We start from the raw sequence: 26,622 nt of genomic DNA, 5'->3' as shown, positions 1-26,622 counted from the left end.
ATTCTGAGTGTGTGGGTCCAGCCCAGGTCTGCTGTTGGTGCAGGCAATGAAACAAAAGGAACTTTTTAATATTCACAAAAAGTTAGCTTGCTGGCTTTAAACTAATGCTAGAAATTAAATTTCTTCCAAGAGCTGGCAAGCATAGGCTATTAGCCAGGATATGAATTAAATGGATTTACAAAATCATTAAGAAACAAATCCAGGTTTATATGCAGTGAAATTTCCATGGTGCCTTTAAAATAGATAGGCTGCTCATACTTTTTTAAGAATGCCAAATCAAGCACTTTTTGATGGAAAAAAGAATACAGATGGACTGTGGTTTTTTTTTTTTTTTTTTTTTTTTTTTTTTACCTATGTGAAAATTACCAATCCACTTAAATAAAATCCAAGAGGGTAAATACAATCTAATCAAGACATTGATTATTTTCCTGATTAATAAGAACTACACTTTACACAAAATACTTTATCAGCAGTTATTTTCATCAAAAAACCAATAGTCATAGTTTCACAGTTGAAAAAGTTACACATTAAAATATTTTACAATTCATTGTATATTCACCAGGTTCCATTTTCTAAAGGGCTTGTAATATAAAGCAGAGTAGAAGGGAAAAACCTCAAAGTTGATTACTTTGACACTAAGTTTTACACAGGACACTAAGAACCACAAAAAGCTTAGTTTCTATCAGAAAATAGAGACCAAATTCCATTCTTGATTAAAAAATCCAATTAGAAACATCTTTTAAAAAAACACATCAAATTCCACAATATGATTAACAGATTTCAAATTAACATCAGTGTAAAAAATTTTAAAATACACAACTTTGTATAGTTGAGAACATAACAAAAAGTTAAAGCATGATTTTCAAACAGTTGATCATTTTTTTTTTTTTTGCTAGAATGTGTTTAAAATTAGGTTTTACTTTGTTTAAACCTGCTCCTTCCCCCTTCAAAATAGTCATTGAAGGAAATATTGCTCAAGTGACCCAATGAAACTGTAGAGCCAATAGTCAGTTATACCACATTCAATGACGTATGGCTGGCCAAAGGAAGGGATCAATTGGAATTGATCTCTAATACTGAAGTACCTGGAAGCGACTCTATTGTCATGATTTAAAACATATCCTAGTCTCCCATGTAGCATTTAATTCAGTTTTTGGTTCCTTGTCTTCTGAGAACCACCTGTCCTTTTTTTCTTATTTTTAATGCTGTTTGCTTAAACTCTGCTTGGATTTGTTTAATATTTACTTTGCTTTTAGCTAGATCACTTAATTAATATTCTTTATAAAATTTGTTTACACTTCTCAAACAGATTTAATTTGGTTGTAATAACTCTTGAAAATAAATGTCAATGATAAAATATGGTATGTGGCATGTGTTTTAATGATGGAGAGGTCCCAGGGAAAGTGGACTAACTGAACTGATGTGGAAAGAGCAAAAACTGTATAAATTCTGTGCAAGGAAGCTCAAAGCTTTTTTGGCACTCAGGTAAAACATGGTTGGTTCTTTGTTAAAACTTCACTTTCCACCATCAGAGTCTCAGATTTATATCATTTCACTGAGTTTTCCTGTAATCAACTAACACAAAAAGACTGGGATGGTAGTATGTATTATAACTGAACAGATCTAAGACACAAAATGTGAATCATGAAGTTTTAATAAATTATGAAATCTTTTGCAAAATAATAGATTGGTTTCCTGCTTAATAGAGTTTAAATTCTTTTGAACTATTCCAAGACAGTTTAGAGAAATAAGTTCCACTAATCTTCAAATTTATTTTTCCCGTTGGCAATATTATATACATGCCTTAATGAAGTACCTAAATCTCCAATAATTATGCCCTTTAAGGGTTCTAAAATAGCCAAATATTAAGAGTATTTGTATTAGAGTCCTTGTTCACTATTCAAGACTATAGGTAACTGATTTCATAAGTGAAGATTTTTTAGTGACGCTCTTTCACTAGAGTATACAATGTGTGCTCTTTATAAAGTTGTATTCCAATAATATGCCTAATCTAGAAAACTGTCAGTAAATTATTGCACTTTTTCTGGTGTGGCACCTGAACATCTGCTAAAACTATTTCCTAGGGAATTAATCATTCATTTCAAATACTGAGTAAAATATCAGATTCTGGAGTGATGACTAGTCTTAGCCCCTACATCTTGGATTAATGTTTTTCAAAATGTTTAAGAATGTATCCTGTGCTCAACTGCAATTTAACGAAGTTGGAGAGTAAGCCCTGACCACTTGGAAATGGGACATAATCCTGCTTTTATTATGAGATATTGGATAAATAGCCTAAAATAGTAAAAAGTTCATGGTTTCTATTTCCCCATAATATAAAGTATTATTCATGAGCATGCCTCTGTAGAGGGTTTAAGCAATCAACAAGATACTCTAAATTGTATTAATTTTGGTAACTAATTTCATATGATTGAGGCATTCTTAACTATAAAAAAGGATGCAAGATGGGCAATTCATGTAAAAAGAGAAAGGAAAAAAAAGGATAAACTTTACTCTGTTTTCTTTAAGTAGTTATTCACTAGTATTGGTATAAATGGGATAGTGCCTGAGCCTTCTCCAAAGACCAAGAGAAGAGCTGACCATTGCTGATATGAACAATAAAAAAATTTGGGGTGCAAAACAATGCATGACTATGGGACAGATCATGAAATAAAGAATATATATTAATGATAGTTTCTATAATATAAATAGCTTTTAATAAAAAAAATAATCTTTTTAATAACATTAATACTCACTTCTATTTTTCTGGAAAACATGCATGAAAAATGTATTCAATTCATCAATTGCAAAAGGAAGAAAAAACAAACAAACTTAATGTGAATACTGTACAATTCTGAAGCAAGAACTATTCCTGCTCATTCTTTCTCTATGATTATTTTACTTTATGGGCCCCCAGAATTTTGCTGGGAAATAAGAATCAGATTCTTGTAAATACTGTCCAGAAAAAACCCCAAAAGCCACCTTATAACAGGTCTCATTTGTGACTGCTTCCAAAACTTTGCAGACAAGACCCTAAATCATCAAAAGGTTTGATTTGTTAAAAAAGAAAAGTCTCTGGAAAATCTCAAGAGTCCCTTCCACCCCAAGCATTTTTCTTCATTAAACAAGGAGTCAAAAACCCACTTCAAACTCTAAGTTGAACAGCAATGAAAAAAAAAAAATTTTTCATTATTTCCCATCTTAATGTAATTTAACATCAAACTCCAGTTTACCTGGACCTAATGCAATAATAGACTTTGCATGTCCACATTTTAAAACATAGAACATTTGCAAAACAAAAAAGAGCATCATTCTTTTTCCTTCTCCATCATTTTTATATATTTTGGGTGTTTTTTTTGTTTGTTTTGTTTTTTAAAAAAAGATACAAACAATCTTCAAAGTTTACCTTTTTGGACTTAAGGCATAACATTAAATTGCGCATTATTCTAAAGCTTAATTTTGAAATGAACTAGTTTAGTGCTATCAAACCCTGTTTGCATTTGCATTATTTAAATTATATAGTATTTTATTTCTGTTCTTGCTGTAAATTCTAATGCTGTTCATGGATTGTGCAATTCCTATGCAATCAGTCTTTGCCTGTTGACAGTTATTAATAGTGCAGACTAGAATCCAATATTGAGCTTTCAATTTCTTAGTTATCGTTCAGTTCAAAGCATGCTGCTTAATTGTGTGGAAGATCCAATCCATTTTTGTTGTCCAGCCACCATGATGTGCATCATTCATTTGTTTCATGAAATATTCCAAAGCCTCTTGCTCAGTTTTATCTAAAGCTAGGGTCTTTCGAATGTATGCAATATCATCAAAAGATTGCAGTTCTGGCATTCCAGAGCCAAGCATCATTGAGAAAAGATTTATGAAGAGATTGGCATGCTGCCGGATAGCTAGATAAGCTTTGTAACACATCTCCTGAAACCTAAAAGTAATAAGAACAAGTTAGTTAGTTTGAAGCAAATGGCATTAATACAAGTCTCTGCTCAAATGTCACATCTTTAGAGAGGCGTCCTTGGACAAACCTATAAAAAATAGCATTCCTCTCCTCAATCCCTTTATCCTACACTAGAATACAAACTTCATGAGTCCAAAAGGGCTTTGTTTATTGCTTTATCTTTAGTACCTGCAAGAATGTCTGGCACATTAGGAGTTTAATAAGGATTTATTAAATGTATGAATCAATCCATTTAGGATTTAGTCTAGGGCCAGGACTGAGTTATAGATGAAATAAAATTTTATAGAAGGTTCTAAAAGTACTTTAAAGTTTAAGATGGACTACTGATATACATCGTAAGGTGATAACAAAAATTATGAATAAGCATGGTTGATTACAGTTGACTGAATTCCTCAAATTGCATGACTAAAAAATGTCTTAAGTACTACACATTATTTGTCAATATAGAGAAGGTGAAGTCCAAGTATTTTAACAACAGTAAGTAAAAGCTTAATGTATTAAGAAGTTTAAAGATCATTTTCCTTTTAGACTTTGACTAAATTTTCTTTTTCTTCACTGCATTATACAATAAATAAAACCAATACATTAAAATATTCAGTTTGTTTATGCTCCAATGTTAATATAACATCTATTATTTATATTTATTGAAAAGTATCAATTGCTTTGATAGAACAGCAAGAATTCTTCATTTTGTGCTTTTGATTTCTTGAGCTTACCTCTCAAATTCTCTTGTCTTGGTGCATTCCTGGGCTCCTTTACTAATCACTATTAAGAAATCTTGTGTCAAAACAAATGGCACACGTTCTCGTTTATAACCAAATTTTTTCTTCTTGTGATCCAAAAAGTGTCCAAAATCTATATGGAACAGCTTTCAAACAGAAAAAATTATGTTATGGTTTGATAAATGCAGAAATATAATATCCCGAATTAATAAGTTTAAGAACACCAAAACGATTGAAAAGAGAAAGCTATTACTTGTCCATCATCTTTAACCATGATGTTGCTATTGTGACGATCTCCAATTCCCAAAATGAAGGTAGCGACACAATATCCAGCACATGAACGTGTAAATAGATCAATGGCTGCATCGTATCTACAAAGAAGAAATAAACTCTTTATGAGTTCTGTGGAAATACAGAGTGATCCAGTCCAAATTGGGAAAAGATGGTCAATGTCTGTATTAAAGCAATGAAAACAATCACTGATATTAGAGGGAAGAAGTAATTATGTCCAAAGAAGTGAGAAGTTTTGAGATTCTGAAATTTTCAAAGGTTTCTAAGGAATTTCCAGATACTCTCAGACCAAAGCATAATTCTTATTACAGTGAAAAAATACTTATTATGCCATTAAAATATTTTTTAATTGCTATAACAATAACCTAGAAGTAAAAATTTTAATTTGCAAGGTTAATTTTTCTAAAAAAATGAATAAGCAATAAGGAAAACAATTTTCAGATACCTATGTTCAATGTAAAGGATTTCACTAAGTAATAAGTAATTCTAATGATTTAAACACAATCTCATATATGTCCAAAGTTGAACATTTTTTCCCACCCTAAGTAAGTAAGTTGTTTTCTCTGGTCTAACTTAGAAGCATATTCAACCATTAAAAAACTTGTCTAACAACAACTTAGATTAAATAGGAAGCAAAGAATACTACACTCACATTTCTCCTTTGTTCTTGTCTTTGAGCCACTGATGCAGCGTGTGGCTGTTGAACTGCAGTGCCCCTTTCAGGCCCCCTTTGCACTGAATCTGCATGATAGTGTGAGAGTTTCTCACCACCTCGATAAGTCCCACACAGTCCCCAATGGACAGACAACCATAAGGTAACATTCTGAAAAGGAGGGAGACATTTGCAATTAAATGATAGAATTTTAAAATTGCAAAGATTTTAACAGGCTAGTATAATACATGAATATTACAGTACTTGCAAATTTGTCATGTTACTCCCTTAACCTAATTTTATTTTTTTATTATATTGTAGTACTAGAGGCCTGGTGCATGGATTCATACACTGGTGGGGTCTCTCGGCTTGGCCTGTGCCCTCTCTCAATCCGGGACCCTGAGGGATGTAGTAGTGTGTAAAGCGGCAGTCGGCCAGGGAGGAGCCTGAGCCCGGGCTGAGCACCACACTGCTCGTTCCCACTCACCCTGGCCCCACTGTGCCTGCCAGCAGTGGCCTGGTAGTGCTGCCACAGAGGCGGGAGAGGCTCGCGCCACCACAGCTGCACTCGCCAGCAGTGAACCCGGCTTCTGGCTCAGTGGTGCTCTGGCTGTTGAAGCACACTGATGACCAGGGAGCAGCTCCTGCGCTGAGCATCTGCCCCTCTGGTGGTCAGTGCGTGTCATAGCTACCGGTGGACTGGTTGCTTGGTCATTTGGTTGCTTAGGTTTTTATATATAGAAGACATTCCTAAAAAAATCCTCAAAACGATCTGCCATAATTTATTAAAACCTTCAATTGACATAATATTTACTTGTATATTAGAAAAGCATGAAGAAAATTATTATGGCAATTAAAATTTTACAAACATTTGTAGCTTAAAAATATGGATGAATTTAAAGATATTTCATTGACATCAAAACAATACTTTAAGATAGTAGTTTCAAATTTTTGGTCTCAGGACTTGTTAATACTCTTAAAAATTACTGTGGATTCCCAAGAGTTTTTATTTATATGGGCTATATCTATTGATGTTAGAAATTAAAATGGAAAAAAAATTAAAATATTAATGAATCCATAAAATTATAAAATAAAAACAAACTATTATAAGGTAATATAAATAACATCTATTATGACATAAAAGACTGTGTTAAATTAAGAAACTTAGTGAGAAGAGTAACACTGTTTTCCATTATTTCAAATTTCTTTACTGTCTAGCTTAACAGTATGAGCTGAATTCTCATATATGTTTCTGTATTCAATCTAATGCAACATTTTAATGGAAGGAAGCTTAGAGTTTTGAGTATGTGAGACAGTTTATTCTAACATTATTATGTATTAACTAGAGGCCCAGTGCACAAATTTGTGCATGCCTGGGGTCCCTAGGCCTGGCCAGCGATCAGGGCTGATTGGGACTGAGCCAATTGGGGCCAGGCAGGTCAGGGTCTGCCAGCCAGGGGGATGGACTGTGGAAGGCTGGCCCTGAGGAGGGAGCTGGCCCTCAGCCCCCCAGAGAAAGGGGCTGTGTCTGCTGCCACCCAAGCCCGGAGCCCAAAGAAATTGGGCTCTGGAAGAGTTGGGAGAGGAGGTGATGGTCGCCAGGCCGGGTGTGGAAGGAATGGGTGCTGCTGCTGCCATTGTAGGTGTCCTGCCATTGCATGGTTCTCCATCTCCACCCCTTGTTGCCACATAGCCACCATAGCAGGTGGGTGGCCCCCAGGGAAGGGAGAGGATGGGAGTGAGACAGACCCTGTGTCGGAGTGCTGACTTTCAATAGGATGCAGTAAGGGAGCTGCTCTGCTATGTATGAAACCCTGACCCTGAAGCAGGTCTCTACGAATGGTTTACCATGGGGTTGATGGGGGACCTGCTGGCTGTCGGGGGAGGGACTGTGGGAGGCTGGCTGGCTGGGGGGAAGGACCACAGGCAGTTGGCTGTGGGAGTGCACTGACCATAATGGGGCAGCTCAGGCGGTAAGTGTCTGCCCCCTGGTGGTCAGTGAACATCATAGCAACTGGACAACTGGTCATTCCAGTCATTTGGTTATAACAGTTGCTTAGGCTTTTAATCTTACCACCTTTCTAAAGAGAAATCCTCTACACTTATTTTCATTTTCTCATGTAATTTCTCATAGCCTAGCTTCTCTGCCTACCACTTTACTTAGTTCTTCTTAAAGCTAACCACAAATAATCATATCCAAAGGCTTAAGAAATCCCCTGAAGTACATGACACTAAATTGTTTGTGAATCTCTCCCTCTTTGGGGTTTTGTGAATCACTTACTCTAGTCCTCCTACTCTTTTGAACATTTTTCTTATAGAATCTTTTCTTCTATCCGCCCTGGTAAATACAGGAATTTCTTAAAGCTGTACTCCTGCTCATTCTCTTATTTATATTTTATTACTACTGAACATGCTCATAATTTAAAGAATCACATAGTCCCTAAAAGGCTAGTTAGGGAAAAAAACAACACACCACCAAACAGAATCACCATAAACCTGAATCTAAGTTTTGCCAAGAATAAATAAAAACGTTATCATTTTATTTAAAATTAAACTTTAAACAAAAATTTTAACCTTAATTAAAAAGAAAGAACAATATTTAGAAAATATCATGACTTAAAAACTTTCTAAAGATCCAATTTACTTTCCAATGATCAAGCTTAACTTTAGATGCTTTTTTTGCACAGTCACTAATTTACAATCAAATATCATTAATTACCAGAGTTGCACTACAGTTAAATCTTTCCTTTACTCTCTAGTTCTGCATTCTCTTTTGTACTCCACTCCCCTGGGAGTGGTGGCAGTGGCGGCGTGTGGATCTCTCACAACAGGAAATTATACCAAAAAAGGAAACCTGATTCATATCACAGGAATTGTTTTTGGAAAGTAGTAGGGATTAGGCAAAGAATAATAAGTTAAGAATTAAAGTTGATAACTAAAATTTGTAATGTGGCAGGTTCTATTATTTATTTCTGATATACTTTTATATGCTAGCTATTCTTAATCTAGAAAAAGCATACAAACAAAACCCTAAATAGCATTGATTCCTATCTCTTATGCCCACTTACAGACAAAATACTTTTGGAGAGGGTGGCCTTTGTCTGAAAGACCCTATATTTGCAAAGTAAGAGAAGGAAAAACCATTAAAAGCAAAGATCATGAGAAGAAGATGCATGAGAGAAAACTTGGAGATAATACTGGTAATTGTGGAAGGCTGGCCAGAAATCAACAGAATTGTAAAAGCTTTAAGATTAGTTGCTTTCATAAATTTTTCTGCAAAATTGATTCAAGACTAGAGAATTTAGAAAGTTTTAAAATTAGAAAATTTATATTATGAAAGAAACTTTTTTCTAAACTTCTGAAAGGCAACAGGGGCCTTTTGTCTCCTATATCCTGCTCTTAAACAGATACTCGCAGTTGCAATCTCCCAGTTTATAAGAGAAAGCTCTTCTTACTTAGCAGAATCTCAGTAGCTACAGTAAGTCAACGAGGAGGAGGACAAAGGAAAGAAATTAGTGTTAATTACTGTCTCATACTTTTTACAGATGTATGTCTCTACATGTTTTATAATTAATATTTATGCATAGCTTACTTTAAAAAAATATATTTTATTGATTTTGTACAGAGAGGAAGGGAGAGAGAGACAGCTAGAAACATCGATGAGAGAGAGTCATCCATCAGCTGCCTGCCCGCAACCAAGGTACATGCCCTTGACCGGAATCGAACCCGGCTCCCTACAGTCCCCAAGCCGATGCTCTATCCATTGAGCCAAACCAGTTTTTGCTGCATAGCTTACTTTTACAGGGTAATTTTCAACATACATGATGCCTTATTGGTTACCTACCGAAGATCAAGACCTTGATTTTGCCAGATATTTTCCATAATGCGAATAATTTGAAGTGTTAGCATATCTTGCCGCAAATCTGAAATTCAAATAATATGTACTACTACTTAATACCATAAGTACACATTTGAGTATCATGTTATCACATTGTTTTCAAATGATAAATAAATAGAGCTATATTTACTCTTTAAAATAATCTATTAGGAAGCAATATTTTGACTCTTTAACCCATTTCTAAAGTATCTACATAAACTCATCTATATAACAATGTACGATAAGCTATTTTCCAAAAATTTTAAATTAAAACATTTATTTTTCTGAACTTTTAAATTTGAACACGTTTATATTTAAACATTCGATTAACCGAATTCAATGCTGAAATGTCATTTCCCAATGGAAACCCATCAGTGACCCTCCCACTGCTCCCGCACAGCCTATTCTCCAAGTAAGTTAGGATCTCCTTTTATATGATTTCTTAGCAAACTATACTTTCCCCTTGCACCATGGTTGTAATTTTATTTTTATAATTATTTGTCTTACATCTCTCTTCCCTGCTAGAATGTAACCTTTAGGAGGGCAGGGATTCTGTTTTGTTTATTTATTCTTACAACCCCACTAGCACATCAAATGTCTATGGAGTAAATGGACACTCTCATAGCTAAACAAATGATAGTTAGAAACAGACTCAAGCATTCTGATTCTAAACCAGTGCTTCTTTTCAATAATTATACATACATATTCTAAAGGCCAAGACATCTGCTTAATATTACACATTTGCCACATGCATATTCCTTAAATAGCTTTCAATAGTCTTCATGGTTCATAAATATCCCGTATATAAAAAGATAGCTAAATTCATGCATCATAGGTTCATTAATACTCTTCCTTACCATCCCCATTTTTAAAGATGATCTCATTGTTCTGAAAGAGTAACTCTGACATGATGTCTGGGTTCTCCCAATTCAACCACAGTGGCCTTTTTGCAGAGGACATAATTCGACACTCTTCAAGCCTTTAAAATAGTTAAAAACTTTAATAGTAGGCACTTTAGCTTTATTATTCTTTTACCCTCAAATTAATTTTAAAATAGCATTACTTTCTAAAGTGTTATAAAAATTTAAAAGTTTTCACTTGATTTTATTAATGAATTCATTTCTAAGGGAGTATAAAGAGAAAATAAATGTTGCCCTAGCTGGGTAGCTCAGTTGGTTAGAGGGTTGTCCTGATACACCAAGGCTGAGGGTTCAATCCCTGTTAAGGGCATATATAAGCAACCAATGAATGAGTAGATTAATTGGAACAGCAAATCAATGCCTCGCTCCCTCTCTCCATCCCTCCCTCCCTTCTTTGATCTCTCAAATCAATAATTTAAAAAATCAAAAAATATTAAGCTTAAAAATGAATCACATAACAACATTAATTTTCAACAAACATAGGGACACATTATTAGTTTTGTTTTTTTTCCTATTCACATTCTTTTTTCAATCCTCACCCAAGGATATTTTTTCCATTGATGTTCAGAGAAAGTGGAAAGGAGGAGGAGGAGGAAGGAAAAAAGAGAGAAACATCAATGTATGAAAAATATCAATTGGATGTCTCTCATACGTGCCCCAACCTGGGCTGGGGATTGAACCTGCAACACAGGTATGTGCCCTTGACTGGAATTGAACCTGTGACCCTTTGGTGCGCAGGCCAATACTCTAACCACTGAACAATATCCACCAGGGCCACATCATTAGTTTTACAGATATTACATTCCATTTCTTATTCTATAGTATAGAAATTCTGGCTCTAGAGTATTATAAACTCCATTATTAAAGTAGTAAAACTCATCCTGAACTTAAGAAAATTTTACAACTCTTACTTTGTAGGGTATGAGAATGGAAGAAGGAAGCATGTACAAGGTGAAGCAAAAGTAGGTTTATAGTTGGTTGTATAGAAAATAATACAATAATTAATAAACAATACACAAATAAACTGTGCTTCATGTACTCACAACTATAAACGTACTGTATAATGGAATATTCTAATTATAATGGACATTTTATTTTATTATTTTTTAAAAATATATATTTTATTGATTTTGTACAGAGAGGAAGGGAGAGAGATAGAGAGTTAGAAACATCGATGAGAGAGAGTCATCCATCAGCTGCCTCTTGCACACCCCCTACTGGGGATATGCCGGCAACCAAGGTACATGCACTTGACCGGAATCGAACCCAGGACCCTTCAGTCCCCAAGCCGACGCTCTATCCATTGAGCCAAACTGGTTTCGGCTATAATGAACATTTTAAAAAATATGTATTTCTATTGATTTCAGAGAGGAAGGAAAAGGGACAGATATAAATATCAACGATTAGAGATAATCATTGATCGGCTGCCTCCTGCACGGAACAAACAGGGCATCAAGCCCGCAACCAGAATCGAACCTGAGATCGCCCCAGTCCACAAGCTGACATCTATCCACTGAACCAAACCAGCTAAGGCTAATTATAATGGACATTTTGACTTTTCTCAAGATTTTCTCCAAAGAGAATACTACTTAAACATATAAATAAAACTTCCAATAAGGTACCTTACCTGAGATTTCCTAATTGATGAGCAGGATTTAGAGGAGACAGAAAGCCCTGTAGAGCATCCATGAAATCTGGTCGCCGCATCTGCTCAACTAAAAACTTCATCTGTACCTGATAAATTAGTATAATCATGATTAGAGGATGAAATTAGCAGGTAAAACTAACTGCTAATTTCTTTTACACACTGGAACCTCAGACTTTGAATAGATATCTTGGATTGGCAGCATTCTAGTTAGATGTGCTTCTGTAACATAGAGCAGACAACTCAGGCAGAGGCGAGAGTGACAGCACTGTGAGCCTCCCTAGGAGCCTGATGACAGAGGCAATGCTCTGGCTTTAGAACAGGGCGCGGCCATCGACAGCAGGTCAGCGGCCAGATTTTGTAAATTAAATTGAGTTGAATATAACCATGCCCATTCATTTAGACTTTGGCTGTTTTTTCAAACAGCAGAGTTAAGTAATTACAACAGAATCCACATGGCCTGAAAACTTATTATCTGACCTTGTAAGAAAGTTTGCTGACCCAATGTTGTAGAGGGAAAGCTTTGGAGACATCATGTTCACTCTCTCTCTCTTTTTTTTAAAAATATATTTTATTGATTTTACACAGAGAGGAATTGAGAGGGACAGAGAGTTAGAAACGTCGATGAGAGAGAAACATCGACCAGCCGCCTCTTGCACACCCCCCACCGGGGATGTGCCTGCAACCAAGGTACGTGCCCTTGACCGGAATCGAACCCGGGACCTTTCAGTCTGCAGGCCGACGCTCTATCCACTGAGCCAAACCGGTCCAGGCATCATGTTCACTCTCTTTCTGATGGGTAGAAAAGGTCAAGGGAGGCTAAAAGGAACTGCTGGGAAAAGGACTTGTAAAAACATTTGTCTCACTGAGTCTCACACTATACTCATGCTCCAGCATAGACTTAGAAAGGTACATCCATTTTTAATCAGTTCAAACCAGAGCCCAGACTGCTGAGCTATCATGTCATAATTGCCATTTTATTTCAGAAAACCTCTATTGAAAATGTAAAATATGAGTGGGGAACAAAAAAAAGAGTTTAGGTCTTAGGAGTTCATAATAAATTTATATTCATGCTGGATTTTAGTAACAAGTCCCCGTCCCCCCTCCCTTTCTATGTATAAGTGAATAACTGGAAAATCTAGTCATCACTGACTAGGGGTCTTGATCATGCAAAGGCATTTTTTTCTCTGTCACTATCAGCTCTAAAGTTAGCACACTGCTTCCTGCACTTTTATCATTGTTATGATAAAATACAAACCACACAAAGTAAGTGCCTTTAGTCCTATGACTGGGGCAGTACTTTACATCCCTGTGACCATTTAGTAACTACCAATTAAAAAATATGTTTTTTTATTTTATTTTATTGATTTCAGAGAGGAAGGGAGAGGGGGAGATAGAAACATCAATGATGAGAGAGAATCACCTACTGGGGGTGATCGAGCCTGCCCTTGGGCATATGCCTTGGCCGGAATCATACCAGGGACCCTTTAATCTGCAGGCCGATGCTCTATCCACTGAACCAAACCGGCTAGAGCCAATTTGTATTTTTTAATCCCTTCACTTTTTTCAATCACCCCCGAACCCCCTCCCATCTGGCAACCATCAAAAAGTTTTCTGTATCTATTAGTCTGTTTCTGTTCTGCTTGTTCATTTGTTGTTGTTTTTAGATTCCACAAATCCTATGACTGTGTTTTTAGTTTCCTATCACAACTCCATTTAAGACAATAGTAATCCGAGTAGTGAATTTCATGTTCCTAATTAATCCACTGTGTCATGGCCAATCTGTTATAAAAAAAATTCCAGTTTAAAGAAATGCCTATATTTACTAATTTAACTAATATCTAGTTTATTTTTTCTTATCTCAGTTACAATATAAATGTAATAAGCATTATTCTTTCAAAGCAGTCTAGTCCCCTCTTGCTTACAATTCTAGCATCAGAAACAGTATAATTATTTTCTAATAATCTATATTTAAACTTATATACCATAACTTTAATAAAATTAATTCTGTGGCATTTAGATTAAAACAGTAACTTTTTTTTTTTACAGAAAGTAATATTTTTTCAATCAATATTAATGAAAATGTTGGAAAAATTAATTCAGTATTGCTAATTTACATTCTGTGTACTTTGGGGACTCATTAATAAGCTGAGATTTTTTTTTCTTCATTTCACTGGAGATGAAGTATGATTTCACTTTTAACTATAAAATATGGTGGGATAAAGGATAAAGAATAGGAAAAGCTCATGAAAAATCTTCACATTTCATATTCCTCAGTACTCTAAGCTTGACTGCACTTGACTAAAGCATGACATATTCACTGAGTAACGAAGTCCATTTTAAACCACGAAATATAAACACTAATTTTCTTCCACTCATTTTCAAGGTCATTACTAAAAGAGTAAGTGACACAGAATAGGGAAAATTATTTTTATTTTTTTAATAATTCTTTATTGTTGAAAGTATTGGAAAATTATTTTTTAAAGTTAGGATTATATGAAAGAGAAAGGAAGAGAGAGAGAACTAACAATTACTGGCACTTTCCATGTTCTAGGGACTGTGACAGGAGCTTTGCATATCTCAAATAATTTAATTCTCATGACAACACTATGAAGAATTATTCTCATTTTACAGATAAGGAAGATGAATCTCAAAAACTACATAATGTGTCTAACATTACACAGCCAGGAGCCAGTGGAAATGGATACAGATCCTAATATGCTTGATTCAAAGACCCATGATCCGCATATACAGAGGTGGGCAAAAGTAGGTTTTCAGTTGTTCATAGGGAAATAATACAAATAAGTAATACAATAATAAATAAATATTAATTATTTGTGTACTCACAACTATAGACCTACTTTTATACACTCCTGTATACTGGGCTCTCAAATAACCCTGCTACACTGTAACAAAGAGTTTCAAAAACAAACTAAAGAGTCACATACCTTTTGAGTCTCATCCTTCTTCTCTTGTTTGAGAATGTCAGTTAAGTTGATGAGCTTTTCCATAGCCTCGACTTGCCTGTTCAGGTGCTTCAAATACATCCCACATGCACGGCAGTAGGATTCCAAAAGCAGGCCAAACCTCTGACTAACTGTTTTATTGTGCATCTCAGATCTAGAGGAACAGTGCAAGATTAAAACAAAAAGAACAATACACATACACTCACACACACACACACACACACACACACACACACACACACATATATATATACACACACACATACAAATAGTTTAAAATGGGTACATATATACTTAAGAATTTTTTTTCCTAAATTCAGTAAGTGTTATATCATATGAACAAAATAATTTAAAACATCATTTAGAAGCCAAATAATCGAGAGTTTCTTCAGAGAGTTCTTCAAATGTTAACGTTACTAGCTTTTAGGTTTATTTCAACTACTTTTTATTAACTAATCTCTCAGATATACATATAAAAATGAGCAAAGGGAAAGTAGGAACAAAAATAAAATGGAGAGGGAGTTAAGAATCAGTAAATACTGTTTGACTCTGCTGGCATACATGTTCCTTTTCTACATTGTCTCTGAATTTAAGTTATTTTATTTTTTTTGGAGGAATGGAATGAAATTTTATTAAGCAACATTGCTAAATACACAATAATTTTCCAAATGTGATAAAAACTATAAATCTAGAAATCCCAGAAGCTCAACTAACCCAGCCAAAAGGAACTTAGAGAAAGACATCAAAGCACACCTGAACTTATGTTATTTTAAACCCAGCTTCTAGGTTTCATTTTAAATTTTAACATTTAAAAAACCATGTTATCTACAAATCTGTTTCTATATTTAGAAAAAAAGTGTTTGGTTTATGACTCCTACCTTTGAGAATTAGGTATATCTGATTCTACATATTTATTTCTATTCTTAATTAGCTTCTTTTCTAATAAGAAACTTGAGATTTTTGTTATTTTTCTTCTGAATTCCAATTCCAAGGTAAGATTTTTTTCTTCATTTTGGGATATTTTAATACACAACAGTGAAATCAAATATACCTTTAATCAATATTAACCTAGCAAATTTAACTTCACTTAAAGTAGAATCAAAGTCTTTATAAATATTTCAGCTCTCATTCCTGTAAAAAATTCAGTTTTGAATTTCACTGTTTATTTAATTCTAAAGAGAAAAGCTTGAGGGGAAACTACTCATTAGTACCACATATTTTCAATATGGAAAACTCAGACAAACAAAAGCTATAGTATATAAGTATGCATATTTATACAAATATTAAGAAAGTAATAAGTCTGTAGATAATTTAATGAGAAAATAATTGGACTTACTTTAAATGCCAAAAGAAAAAGTGCCCAATCCTTTGATTAGTCAATGCTTTTTTGAGTAAAAATCTCACAAGCAGGTTATCCAAATACTGTTCATATTTTAGGACCTATGTGTTTCAAAACAAACAAACATAAAATAACTTTTACATCAATGAGGGTCAATTTTTGCATGGTTGGAATTAAAGGCAATTTTTTTTTTTTAGAAAGAAAGTAGATACTACTGGTGACAAAACTAATTTTTAAAAAAGCATAAAATCAGTTAATAAGTAGAGGTTTTGAAAGTTGCCTGGACTTAGAATAAAACATAATTTTTCTTTTTTACATTATTTTACCTGTACGAGCTGAATTAGGTACTGAGAAAGTTTGTCATCTGTTAAATATTTTTCTAAGCATCGAACAGCAAAACTTCGAACCATAGGGTCTGGGTAGTTGCAGTCCAGAAGCTCCATAGCTTGTTCGGGTTTGATCGGAGGCCAGTCTTTTACCAAGCAGTACATCTGTGCACGAGAAAGACTACAAATCGTATTTGTAAAGCAAAGACAGTTGTGAATGAACCCTTTTAAGACATTGTCTTAATTTTTCATTTTAAATTCGTTTAGATAAAAGCTCCCTTATGAATTCAGTGCTTAAAATATTCATTTCTAATCATTTTTCTCTACTATATTACCATTATTAATTAACTTAAAACAGTCTATTTTACCTCATTTATGCAGACTTTGTGAGAGAAAACAATCCAAGCAACAGCTATTCAGGAATCTCAAACATGCACTTACCTGAGCTACTTCATCTCTAGAATTCCATTTAACAGACAGAAGCAATTTGGGTAGAATTTCAGGGATAGTTACACAATAGTGCCTGTGTAGAAAAGATAAAACAAAATAAAAAACATTCTTGCATGTTATTTATAAGGTCTAGATGTCTAAATTTTCAACTATGCAATCTTTAAGACGTTCCAAACACTTAGGTTTTATCATTACTAGCCTTCCTTAAAATTAAATTTAAAAAATCAGTGTTCTAACATTTTGTTGCATATTTATGTACACAGATACCTAGATCCAGTTATAATGGCAAGGGAGGCAAAAGAAAAATCCAAATGGAAGGCAGGTACTTAGGAAAAATTGTGAATATTTTATAACATACTTTATATAGCTTCTTCTATTCATCCAGTAGGCAACTTGGACCATGAGAAGAGTCACCACTTCTACTGTGGTCACAGGAAAGAATTTATGTTTAAGGAACTTCTGCAGAAATGCACTGCAATTGCTTTATTTAAATAAAAGTGTCACCAAGTAGTATGATAATTTCTTCATAAGTAAAAATAAGGCATTATACTATTATTTTGAGGAAGTGTAAGAAAAAAATGAAAATGAAGGGAACTCCTAAAAATAGAAATATAGACCAACTAAATTGATCTAAAACAATAAGATATTTTTTTGGATCTTGAATTTTATTAAAAAGCAAAAATAAAAACCAAATCCTAAAAAAGGTGTTAGCAAATTAGAATTTTAAAAAAGTATTCAATATCCAAAGTTAATACCAATGCAGCATGATTTTTTCTAGAAATACTGATCAATATCTACAACTTTAAAAAGGATATGTTTATATAAAAAGTCATGTGTCTTATGTTTTATTCTTTTTTTAAAAAATAATTTTTTATTGATTTTTCAGAGAGGAAGGGAGAGAGACAGTTAGAAACATTGGTGAGGGAGAGCCATCGATCAGTCACCTCCTACACACCCCCTACTGGGAATGTGCCCACAACCAAGGTACATGCCCTTGACTGGAATCGAACCAGGGACCCTTCAGTCCGCAGGCCGATGCTCTTTCCACTGAGCCAAACCGGCTTTGGCTATGCTTTATTCTTTTTAATAGGTATGGCAGAAAAAAAGGAAAGATCAGCCAAAGCCAATTCTTTCTTTTCCTCTGTAAGGTAAGAAACGAAGACTCCTCATCTTAACACTTACCTATGGCTCCAAAGAAAATCTTTCTCTTGCTCAGTGATTTCAGAGAGAGGATCTCGGGTACAAATTGCTCGGAGCTGTTCTTTATCATTTTCTCTTAATTCATTGTCTCTAGCTAGTCTGTTACTCTGTAAAATAAAGTAACATCTTATATGATTTTTTCTGCTATATTTTTCATGAGTGATCCACATAAAAAAAAGAAAAAAACTGTCAGTTCACTTTATATTGCTTATTAACTGCTGTGAAACAGTGTACTATTCCCATGATAAAACTTTATTTTTAGGAATAGGGAAGAATCAGCTCAAGACAGTATTTGTGGAACAAATCCAGTAACTTTTTTTTTCTTCCAGTTACTTATTTGGTTAACATTAACATCAACCACAGAATAGTAACTGCCAAAGTTAGTCAGGGATAAGAAATTGGATACTAGGGGTTAGCAGTGAATAAGTTACTTCTCACGCTGATGAGGACCCTCCTAGGTAATCTGCTAATGTTTCTGGAATAAGAGAATATGAAATAGTAATATAGTAAAATTAAAATGTAAATTATTTCATAATGGTTGCCTGGAGAGAAGCAATGTACCCATTAAAACCAAGTACACTGTGTTTTTGGAAACCAAAAACACCACAACTTTTGGTATAATTCCAAGTAATGAATTTTTTTCTTTAAATGTAGATATACTAACTATATAATAATTATGAATTCATATTAATGTATTATAAAAAACAATTATATATCCTTTAAAAAGGGTTACAGATATTTCTAATGGCTAAAAATGAAAGCAAACATCCATGCTACTAGGTTTTTATACATTTAAACATTGTTAATTTATCTAACAGCATCAAGAAATATTAGCACATATTTACTCAACAAATATTTATTAAAGCATAGACTGTGTGCTTTGTCTTGTTCTTACTGTTTGGCGTCATAAAATTATAAAAGAACCTGTATTAATGGGGCTTGTGTTACGGTGGAAAATTAAATGAACAAATAAGAAAAATATTGGCAAGTTGATTTAAATACTCTGGGTGATGTAACAGAGAATGACTGAGTGACTACTTTAGACTGGATGCTCAGAAATAGCCTCTGAAAAGGCATGAAAAGGTAATATTTAATTGTAATCCAAGTGACTAGAAAGAACCATCAATATTAAGATAGGAAAAGACTATTGCAGATGGAGGAACAAGGAAAGTGCCTTAGGGAAAGAATGAGCGTGGTGTGAAAGAGGCACAGGAAGAAGGCCAGTGAACCTGAAGCCCAGTAGGTGAGGGAGAGGAGTGATAGGAAGCCATGTTCACAGCATAAGAAATGTTCAGGTCAGGGTAAAAGGTTTGGATTTTATTTTCAGCGAAAATTAATTAAACAATGAATGTCATGATTTGATTTATGTTTAGTAAAGATCATTCTGAGTCCTGCAGGGGGAGAGAGATCAGTCAGGAGTCTACTGGAATAATAGTTCAGGTAAGAGATAAAAAATGCTTAACCCTCCTTTCACCAGGAAAAGTAGTCATTACCACTTACCACCTGGATCCATGGACTTTTAATTCTTTTGCATTATTTACTTATTTTTATTTGTTTTTATTTTTAATATAGAATAGAGAAGAATAAAGTGGTGGTGAAAAAACAATTATATGACAACTGGATAATAATTTAAATATAGTAAAACAAAGGTTATTATCCAAAATAAGCAACATTCTTTGAATGCAACTAACTGCTTGCTTATCAACTGTTGTGCATGAGGCTGGAACATATTCATCTTGTAAATACTAAGTCTAGATTTTAAATACATATCTAATAAGTTCTAGCTTTTCATTACTTCTGGCTCTTCTCGCACTCACATGTCAAAATGCAGTATTTTTGAAAACCTTGATGCCTCATAATTTTATTAGAATGGTCATTTTCTTTGCTTCATTTCTATTTTTATACTTACAGATACCAATCAGAATAATGGATCCAAGGAATTTTTAAATTTCTACGTCACCTTTTTCTTTCCAGTTACAGGTACAACTAATTGGATAGGGATATGGGCATGTCATAAGCATGTTTATCAGTATTTCATTTCTAACTTAAAATTTAAGGAATTCCTGCTCATTTATAACAGAACTAGAGGTCCAGTGCAGGAATTTGTGCACAGATAGGGTCTGGCGTGCCCACCCCAAATGGGGAGATCATTAGATAAGTAATTTAGATTTCTTATGCCTGTTTCTTCACTGGTGAAATAAGGCTTATAATAATACCTACTTCACAGAGATTGCTTTTAAGATGAAGTGAAGTAATATGTGAAAAGTGATTGGTATGGCATTTGATACACAGTAAACACTTGATAAATATTAGTAATTATCATCAAGGAATTATTTTTATTTTTATAATTTATTGATTTAATGAGAGGAAGGAAGAAAGGGAGAGAGATGGGGTGGGGGAAAGAGAGCGAGAGAAAGAGAAAGAAACAGCAATTTGTTGTTCTACTTATTTATGCTTTCATTGGTTGCTTCTTGCAGGTGCCCTGACTGGGAATCGAACCTGCAAATTTGGCTTGTCAGGATGATGCTTTAACTAACTGAGCTACCTGGTCAGGGAAGTTATCATAAAGTAATTAAATTTATAGAATAGTGGCTACAAATTTCAAGAAAGAGAATCTCTTTTTTAATGTCAAAAAAGTTTATTTTAATTGTACTTTTAGCATCTGACAAAATTTAGTAATGATTTTAAATTTATTTGTACTAAAAATAGCATTTCTATGTCTTTGAAAGTGCAAAGGCAGGAATGGTAAAGATGATTCTTCTTCTTCTTCTTCTTCTTCTTCTTCTTCTTCTTCTTCTTCTTCTCCTTCTTCAGTTTAAAAAGGAATTGATAAATTTCCTATTGAAAGTTCCTAAATGTGGCATTGCTGGCTGCCCCTGGGTGCTGCTGTTATTGCACCAAGAATATGTAAAATATGATAGGCATATTTTAGGACCTCTTGGCCCACATTCAATTGGTTGGTCTATCTATGATCTATAACTAGGTCAAAACGAAGTGATACATTTGAAAATTAGAAAAAAAAGCTAAAGAACAAAAATATCTTCTCTTAGCACTGACATCTTTGTCCTTGAGAAATAAGGAAGAGTTAGAGTTAATGGTTCCTATGTTATTATTTTGTAGTTCCAAATTTATGGCCAAGATCAGATAACTAGATCAATATTTAAATCCTATTTTTTATATATATTCTTTTCTAGGGGATTGAGCTATGGTGGTGAAGCAATGTCCTCTGCTTCCATGCTCACCTAACAATATATTTATACTTTGGCTTAATTTCAAAGTTACTATTGTATTTCAGAAAGGTCTCCTCTGAAATCCAATATTAGCCTTTTTCTCCCATCCCTGTTAGTCATTCCTGGCACACTATCGCTTTTTCCTTCTTGGCATTTACCATGATCTATAATCTTATATTTTTGCTTTTGCCTGCTTAATATCTATTTTCACCATTAGACTACATACTCAGGAGGTCTCTTTAGGTTACAACGTTATTGCCTGAAACATGTCATACATTAATGGCATTCAATAAATATTTGTTAAATGAAGACAGGCTAGAGCTCTGAATAAAGTAAGGAGAGGCAGGGCTGCAGTAAAAATATTAGCATATAGAGAACTTTATTATATTACAACGCTGTCCAAGCACCTATAGTAGCCATGCCAATGTAACTAAAACATATGAAACCCCATCTGTAAAAAGAGTATGTATCCAAATCCACTGATTATGGCTGATACTTAAGAAAACTTAGTGATTTGTCTTACCATTCCTGCATGGGAATAACTAAATCCTGCTTCTCGGGACACAGACCAGTTGGCATGCTCTTCAATCACTGTCATATCTGGAAACTTTACCACACTGCTGCTGAACCAGTCAAACTCCATCTCTAAGCATGGGGTTTCCTAAGAGATAGAATAAAAGTTATTACATCTATATTGTGTTTGACCTTCATAAAAAAAGAAAAAATTCTAATTTATAATTTAAAAAAAAGCTTACTTTATTTGGATTTGACCCAGTAACACCAATAGGATTCAGCAAATCTTCTAATCCATGAGGTACTGGCCAAAGATTCAAAGCCATTTTTCCAGATACTAGAGTATCTGTATAATCAAACAAGTTTATATTTCCCCACGCCAATGGGCAGTGTTCCTTAAAACACACAAACAAACCGAAAAATATTCACTACTTATTGGGTTAAATTATTAAACCTGTTTCAAAACACTTTTCTTCTCCAGAAAGGAGAATTCAACAACTATGTCCATAACAGTGTCTACAACAAACCATATTAATTTTTCATATTAATTTTTACAAAGTGTAAATATCTCGCTTTCCTTTTTCCCATTTTAAATGACATGTATTTTCTCTAATTATTATTATTATTAGGAAATATGAATCAAAGCAAGCAAGACAGATATTTGCATGTAGTCACTTAACAGATATTTGTGTGTGGTCACTTGGCATATTCCAAAAGAGTATCAGTATGACCTCAGGACAAACTCACAATTTATTTATAAATTCTAAAAGCTCTCCCAAGGTATTTTTTAATATACATTTATTAATTACAATTTTAAATTATTTATTTTAGATAAAGAAAACTAATATCAATTTCTTGATAAAAATTCAATAAGCAGTATAATTTGGAGTTTCTAAAGGTGAATATAATTTACCTCTTTAGCACCTTTTCGACCTTTAACAGAACAAATGGAAAGACAAAGCCGAGCAGCACGAGGAAGATCAGGAATGTACATATCATAATTCAACCATTCATTCCACCTATGTAAAATAAAAATAAAAATTATTCCTCTCAAAAAACGTTTATCCAGAGCATATGAATGACTCCTACAAATCATAAAAAAAACAATTAATAAAGCAAAAAACAGGCCAGAGATCGAATGGAACAGATATTTACCCAAATGGCCAATAAACATGAAAAAGTAGTCCATATTATTTGTTATCCAAAAAAATGCAAAACAAAATGTCACGGAACTATCACTATATAAAAGATTAGCTAAAACTATAAGGATTGATGATACCAAGGAGTGGTTATAGAATGTGCAGTAACAGGAAATCTCAGATACTGCTAGTGGAGGTGTAATTTATACAACCAATTTGGAAAGCTAAATGTACTAAAACTGACATATGACAGCTCAAGGTATAAAATCAAAGAAATGCGTGCATTTCTGCCTAGAATGTTAACAGAATTATTTACAATATTCCCAAACTGCAAACAATCTTAATGTCTAATAGTATACTAGATAAACTGCAGTATATTCATATAATGAAGTACACAGTAATGGAAATGCATACCATCTATTTACAACATGGATAATACAAATATAATATTAAGTTGAAAAAAAAAGACACACACAAAAAAATGTACTCTGTGAGTCCATTTACATAAAATTCAAAAAGTCCAAATTAAACTGTAATATTACCTTTAGAGAGAAGACTAATGGTCTGGGAGAGGGAATGAGGAAGGAGGGACTTTTAGAATACTGTTAAATGTCCCACTTCTTGACCAGTGTAGTGCTAATATACAATAGATATTCACTTTATGATAACTCACTAAACTCTTGCAATATATACTTTTGTCCATTTATGCTACATATTTTTACCTCCCAAAAAATAGCTTATAAAGAGGCAAATAGAAAAGGAAAACTAAATAAAATGAAATTTCCTATTATGATTATGATGACATTTACTTTTATACATGATGCAGTTTTATTCATTTAAATAAGTTAGTATTAAATAAAATGAAGGTAGAAAGTATTTGTTAGAAAGTATTTGAATTTTAGAACTATTTTGCAAGTAAAACCTGACATTCATAATAAAAAGTTACTATAAAAAGTGATACTTTTTTCAAGTTTTAATAAATTTCCTTTAATTTATTGGATATTACATGTGAAATAATGTCTATATTTTATTTAGTGGACTTATCTGTAAAGAGCCAAGCAAAATACATAATTGTTATTTCTTTAAAAAGGATTATAGTAATGGTTAAGAGTATGAACTCAGAAGTCACACTATCTAGAGTAGAATCTTGTTTTTACTATTTTATTACATGTGCAACCTTCACTTTGTCTGTTTGCTCATTTTGGAAATGTGACTAGTAATAGTATCTACTCTCATAAAGTTGTTGTGAAGATTAAATGAGATAACAAAAGTAAACAAATTAAAAGTGTAACTGATCCAAAGTAAAATCTCAAGTGCTAGATAATGATTTTGAAAACTTTTTAAATGGCTTCTTCAAAATTCTATTTTGATTTGGTCACAAATAAAACAAGACTTAATTAACAACAAAGTGGTATAAAATTTTTAATTAGACTAAGGTTATAAAACTTTATTAGTAAAATAAGTTTTGTGTATTCTTTGCTTGATTATGGATGAAGATTAAAAAATATAATCCACTTGTACAAAGAAGGTATGTTTAAATTGAGGGAACTTAGCAAGAAGGAATTCTAAAGGATAAAGAAACAATGCATTTGGAGAAAAGAAATATTGTGGGATTTGATAAGTTCACAGTAAATGTACCCAGGGTTTTATTTATTACTTCTAAATCTCTAGACTTGGTCAGAGTTAATGGGAAATATTCTATATACTATGAGAGCTATATCCTATGAACGTTGTTTATAATACTATGCAAATAAAGCATGTTTCTTCTCAAGTTCACACACAGAAAACAATTAAGTTCTTTATTATTAGGCAATAGCTATATATATATATAGTTCAAATTGATTTTGATTTTGGAGAGAACATAACATTTATGAAGAAATCATATGGTAATTTACCTAGTACATGGGAAGTACAGTATTTGGAACAATCACTTAATCTCAGAAGAATTTTTTTAATATCTCCTTTTCATTTTAATAACTTCATTTTCTTTTATTTCTATTTTTTTTTGTAAATACAGAAAAGTTTACAAATTTACTAAAATATTCATACTGCTATCATAGGAATTTTATCTTTTAGACTACAGAATTCTTAAAGAAAAGATAATCAATGTAAGTTCTTTTCAAATAGCTTCTTTAATTCACTAAAATTTTGACATTATAATCTTAGATTGTTAAATACATATATCTGGAAGATTGAAGATGGCTGCCGACGGGAAGGCAGACTGCAAGATAGTGTGTGAGTGAGAAAACAAAGGGAGAGTGTGTGGTCGCACAGGGAGTGTTTGTTGGTGAGTTGAGGGACAGCTATACCCAGAAGACGGTGGGGGACTGCTGGACTGGGCACCCCTGACCGGACAGCCTCCACTGCTGCTGGGTTCCTTCCCAGAGCAGCTGGCTCAGGTGCAGAGACCGTGCATCTTGAATGTTATCGGGAGCCTGAAAAGCCTGGGGAATCTACAACTGCGGCACCCACTGAACAATTGCGAACCCGAGAACACTGGTTCCCAAGAGGCACAAGCTCGTGGATTCAGAGGACTTCTACACTTCCCCACGGAAAGGAGAGAGAGAACTACATAACCAGACACGCGGAGAAGGGAGAACATGGGGAGACAAAGAAACAGACAACATCTGAAAGAAAAGCAGGCATCACCAGAAAAGGAAGTAAACAAAATGGAGGCAAGCAACCTGTCAGAGAAAGAATTCATAGAAATAGTCATAAGGTGGATGAAAAGAATGGAAGACAAATTCAACAATATGTGTAAGAACAAAGAGGAAATGGACATATTCCTAGAAAAATACAAACTTCCAAAATTTAATCAGGAAGAATTATAAACATATCAATAGGCCAATAACTAAGGAAGAAATTGAAGCAGTTATCAGAAAGCTTCTAGCAAACAAAAGTCCGGGGCCATTTAGCTTTACAGGGGAGTTTTACCAAACATTCAAAGAAGAACGAAAACCTATCCTCCTCAGACTATTCCAAAAAATTCAAGAGGAAGGAACACTTCCTGTTAGAATAGCAATCATCAACAAAACAACAAATGACCAGTGCTGGTGAGGATGTGGAGAAAAAGGAACCCTCGTGCACTGCTGGTGGGAATACAGACTGCTGTAACCACTGTGGAGAACAGTATGGAGTTTCCTAAAAAAAAAAAACACCTAAAAATCGAACTCCCATTTGACCCAGTAATCCCACTTCTAGGAATATATCCCAAGAAACTAGAAACATCAATCAAAAAGGATATATGCACCCTTATGTTCATAGCAGCACAATTTACAATAGCTAAGATTTGGAAACAGCCTAGGTGCCAGTCAGCAGATGAGTGGATCAGAAAAGTATGGTGCATCTACACAATGGAATACTATGCTGCTATAAAAAAGAAGGA

The 26,622-nt window shown here is 33.8% G+C and overlaps 1 protein-coding gene across 3 annotated transcripts in view; it reads right to left on the bottom strand.

The window, feature by feature from the left end:
- Positions 1–459: 459 nt before the first annotated feature.
- PIK3CA (phosphatidylinositol-4,5-bisphosphate 3-kinase catalytic subunit alpha) overlaps positions 460–26,622 on the bottom strand; it is a 70,579-nt gene continuing 44,416 nt past the window's right edge. The window contains exons 7-21 of one of the 3 annotated variants that reach the window (XM_036444023.2): positions 23,012–23,117; positions 22,341–22,493; positions 22,109–22,246; positions 18,338–18,462; positions 17,147–17,228; positions 16,706–16,870; positions 16,377–16,480; positions 15,023–15,194; positions 12,057–12,163; positions 10,367–10,488; positions 9,477–9,555; positions 5,633–5,803; positions 4,943–5,060; positions 4,684–4,835; positions 460–3,934 (exon numbers count right to left, since the gene is read on the bottom strand). In XM_036444023.2, the coding sequence (XP_036299916.1) occupies positions 3,664–3,934; positions 4,684–4,835; positions 4,943–5,060; positions 5,633–5,803; positions 9,477–9,555; positions 10,367–10,488; positions 12,057–12,163; positions 15,023–15,194; positions 16,377–16,480; positions 16,706–16,870; positions 17,147–17,228; positions 18,338–18,462; positions 22,109–22,246; positions 22,341–22,493; positions 23,012–23,117 (2,065 nt within the window). In that variant the 3' untranslated portion in view covers positions 460–3,663. The remainder of the gene's footprint in view (positions 3,935–4,683; positions 4,836–4,942; positions 5,061–5,632; positions 5,804–9,476; positions 9,556–10,366; positions 10,489–12,056; positions 12,164–15,022; positions 15,195–16,376; positions 16,481–16,705; positions 16,871–17,146; positions 17,229–18,337; positions 18,463–22,108; positions 22,247–22,340; positions 22,494–23,011; positions 23,118–26,622) is intronic. The other 2 variants (XM_036444024.2, XM_045583700.1) reach the window with 2 other exon arrangements.

The sequence above is a fragment of the Pipistrellus kuhlii genome, unplaced genomic scaffold, assembly GCF_014108245.1.
Source record: "Pipistrellus kuhlii isolate mPipKuh1 unplaced genomic scaffold, mPipKuh1.p scaffold_m20_p_2, whole genome shotgun sequence".
NCBI classification, from domain to species: domain Eukaryota; kingdom Metazoa; phylum Chordata; class Mammalia; order Chiroptera; family Vespertilionidae; genus Pipistrellus; species Pipistrellus kuhlii.
The sequence above is the reverse complement of the archived record's forward strand: the minus strand, read 5'-3'. Positions and strand labels throughout refer to the sequence as shown.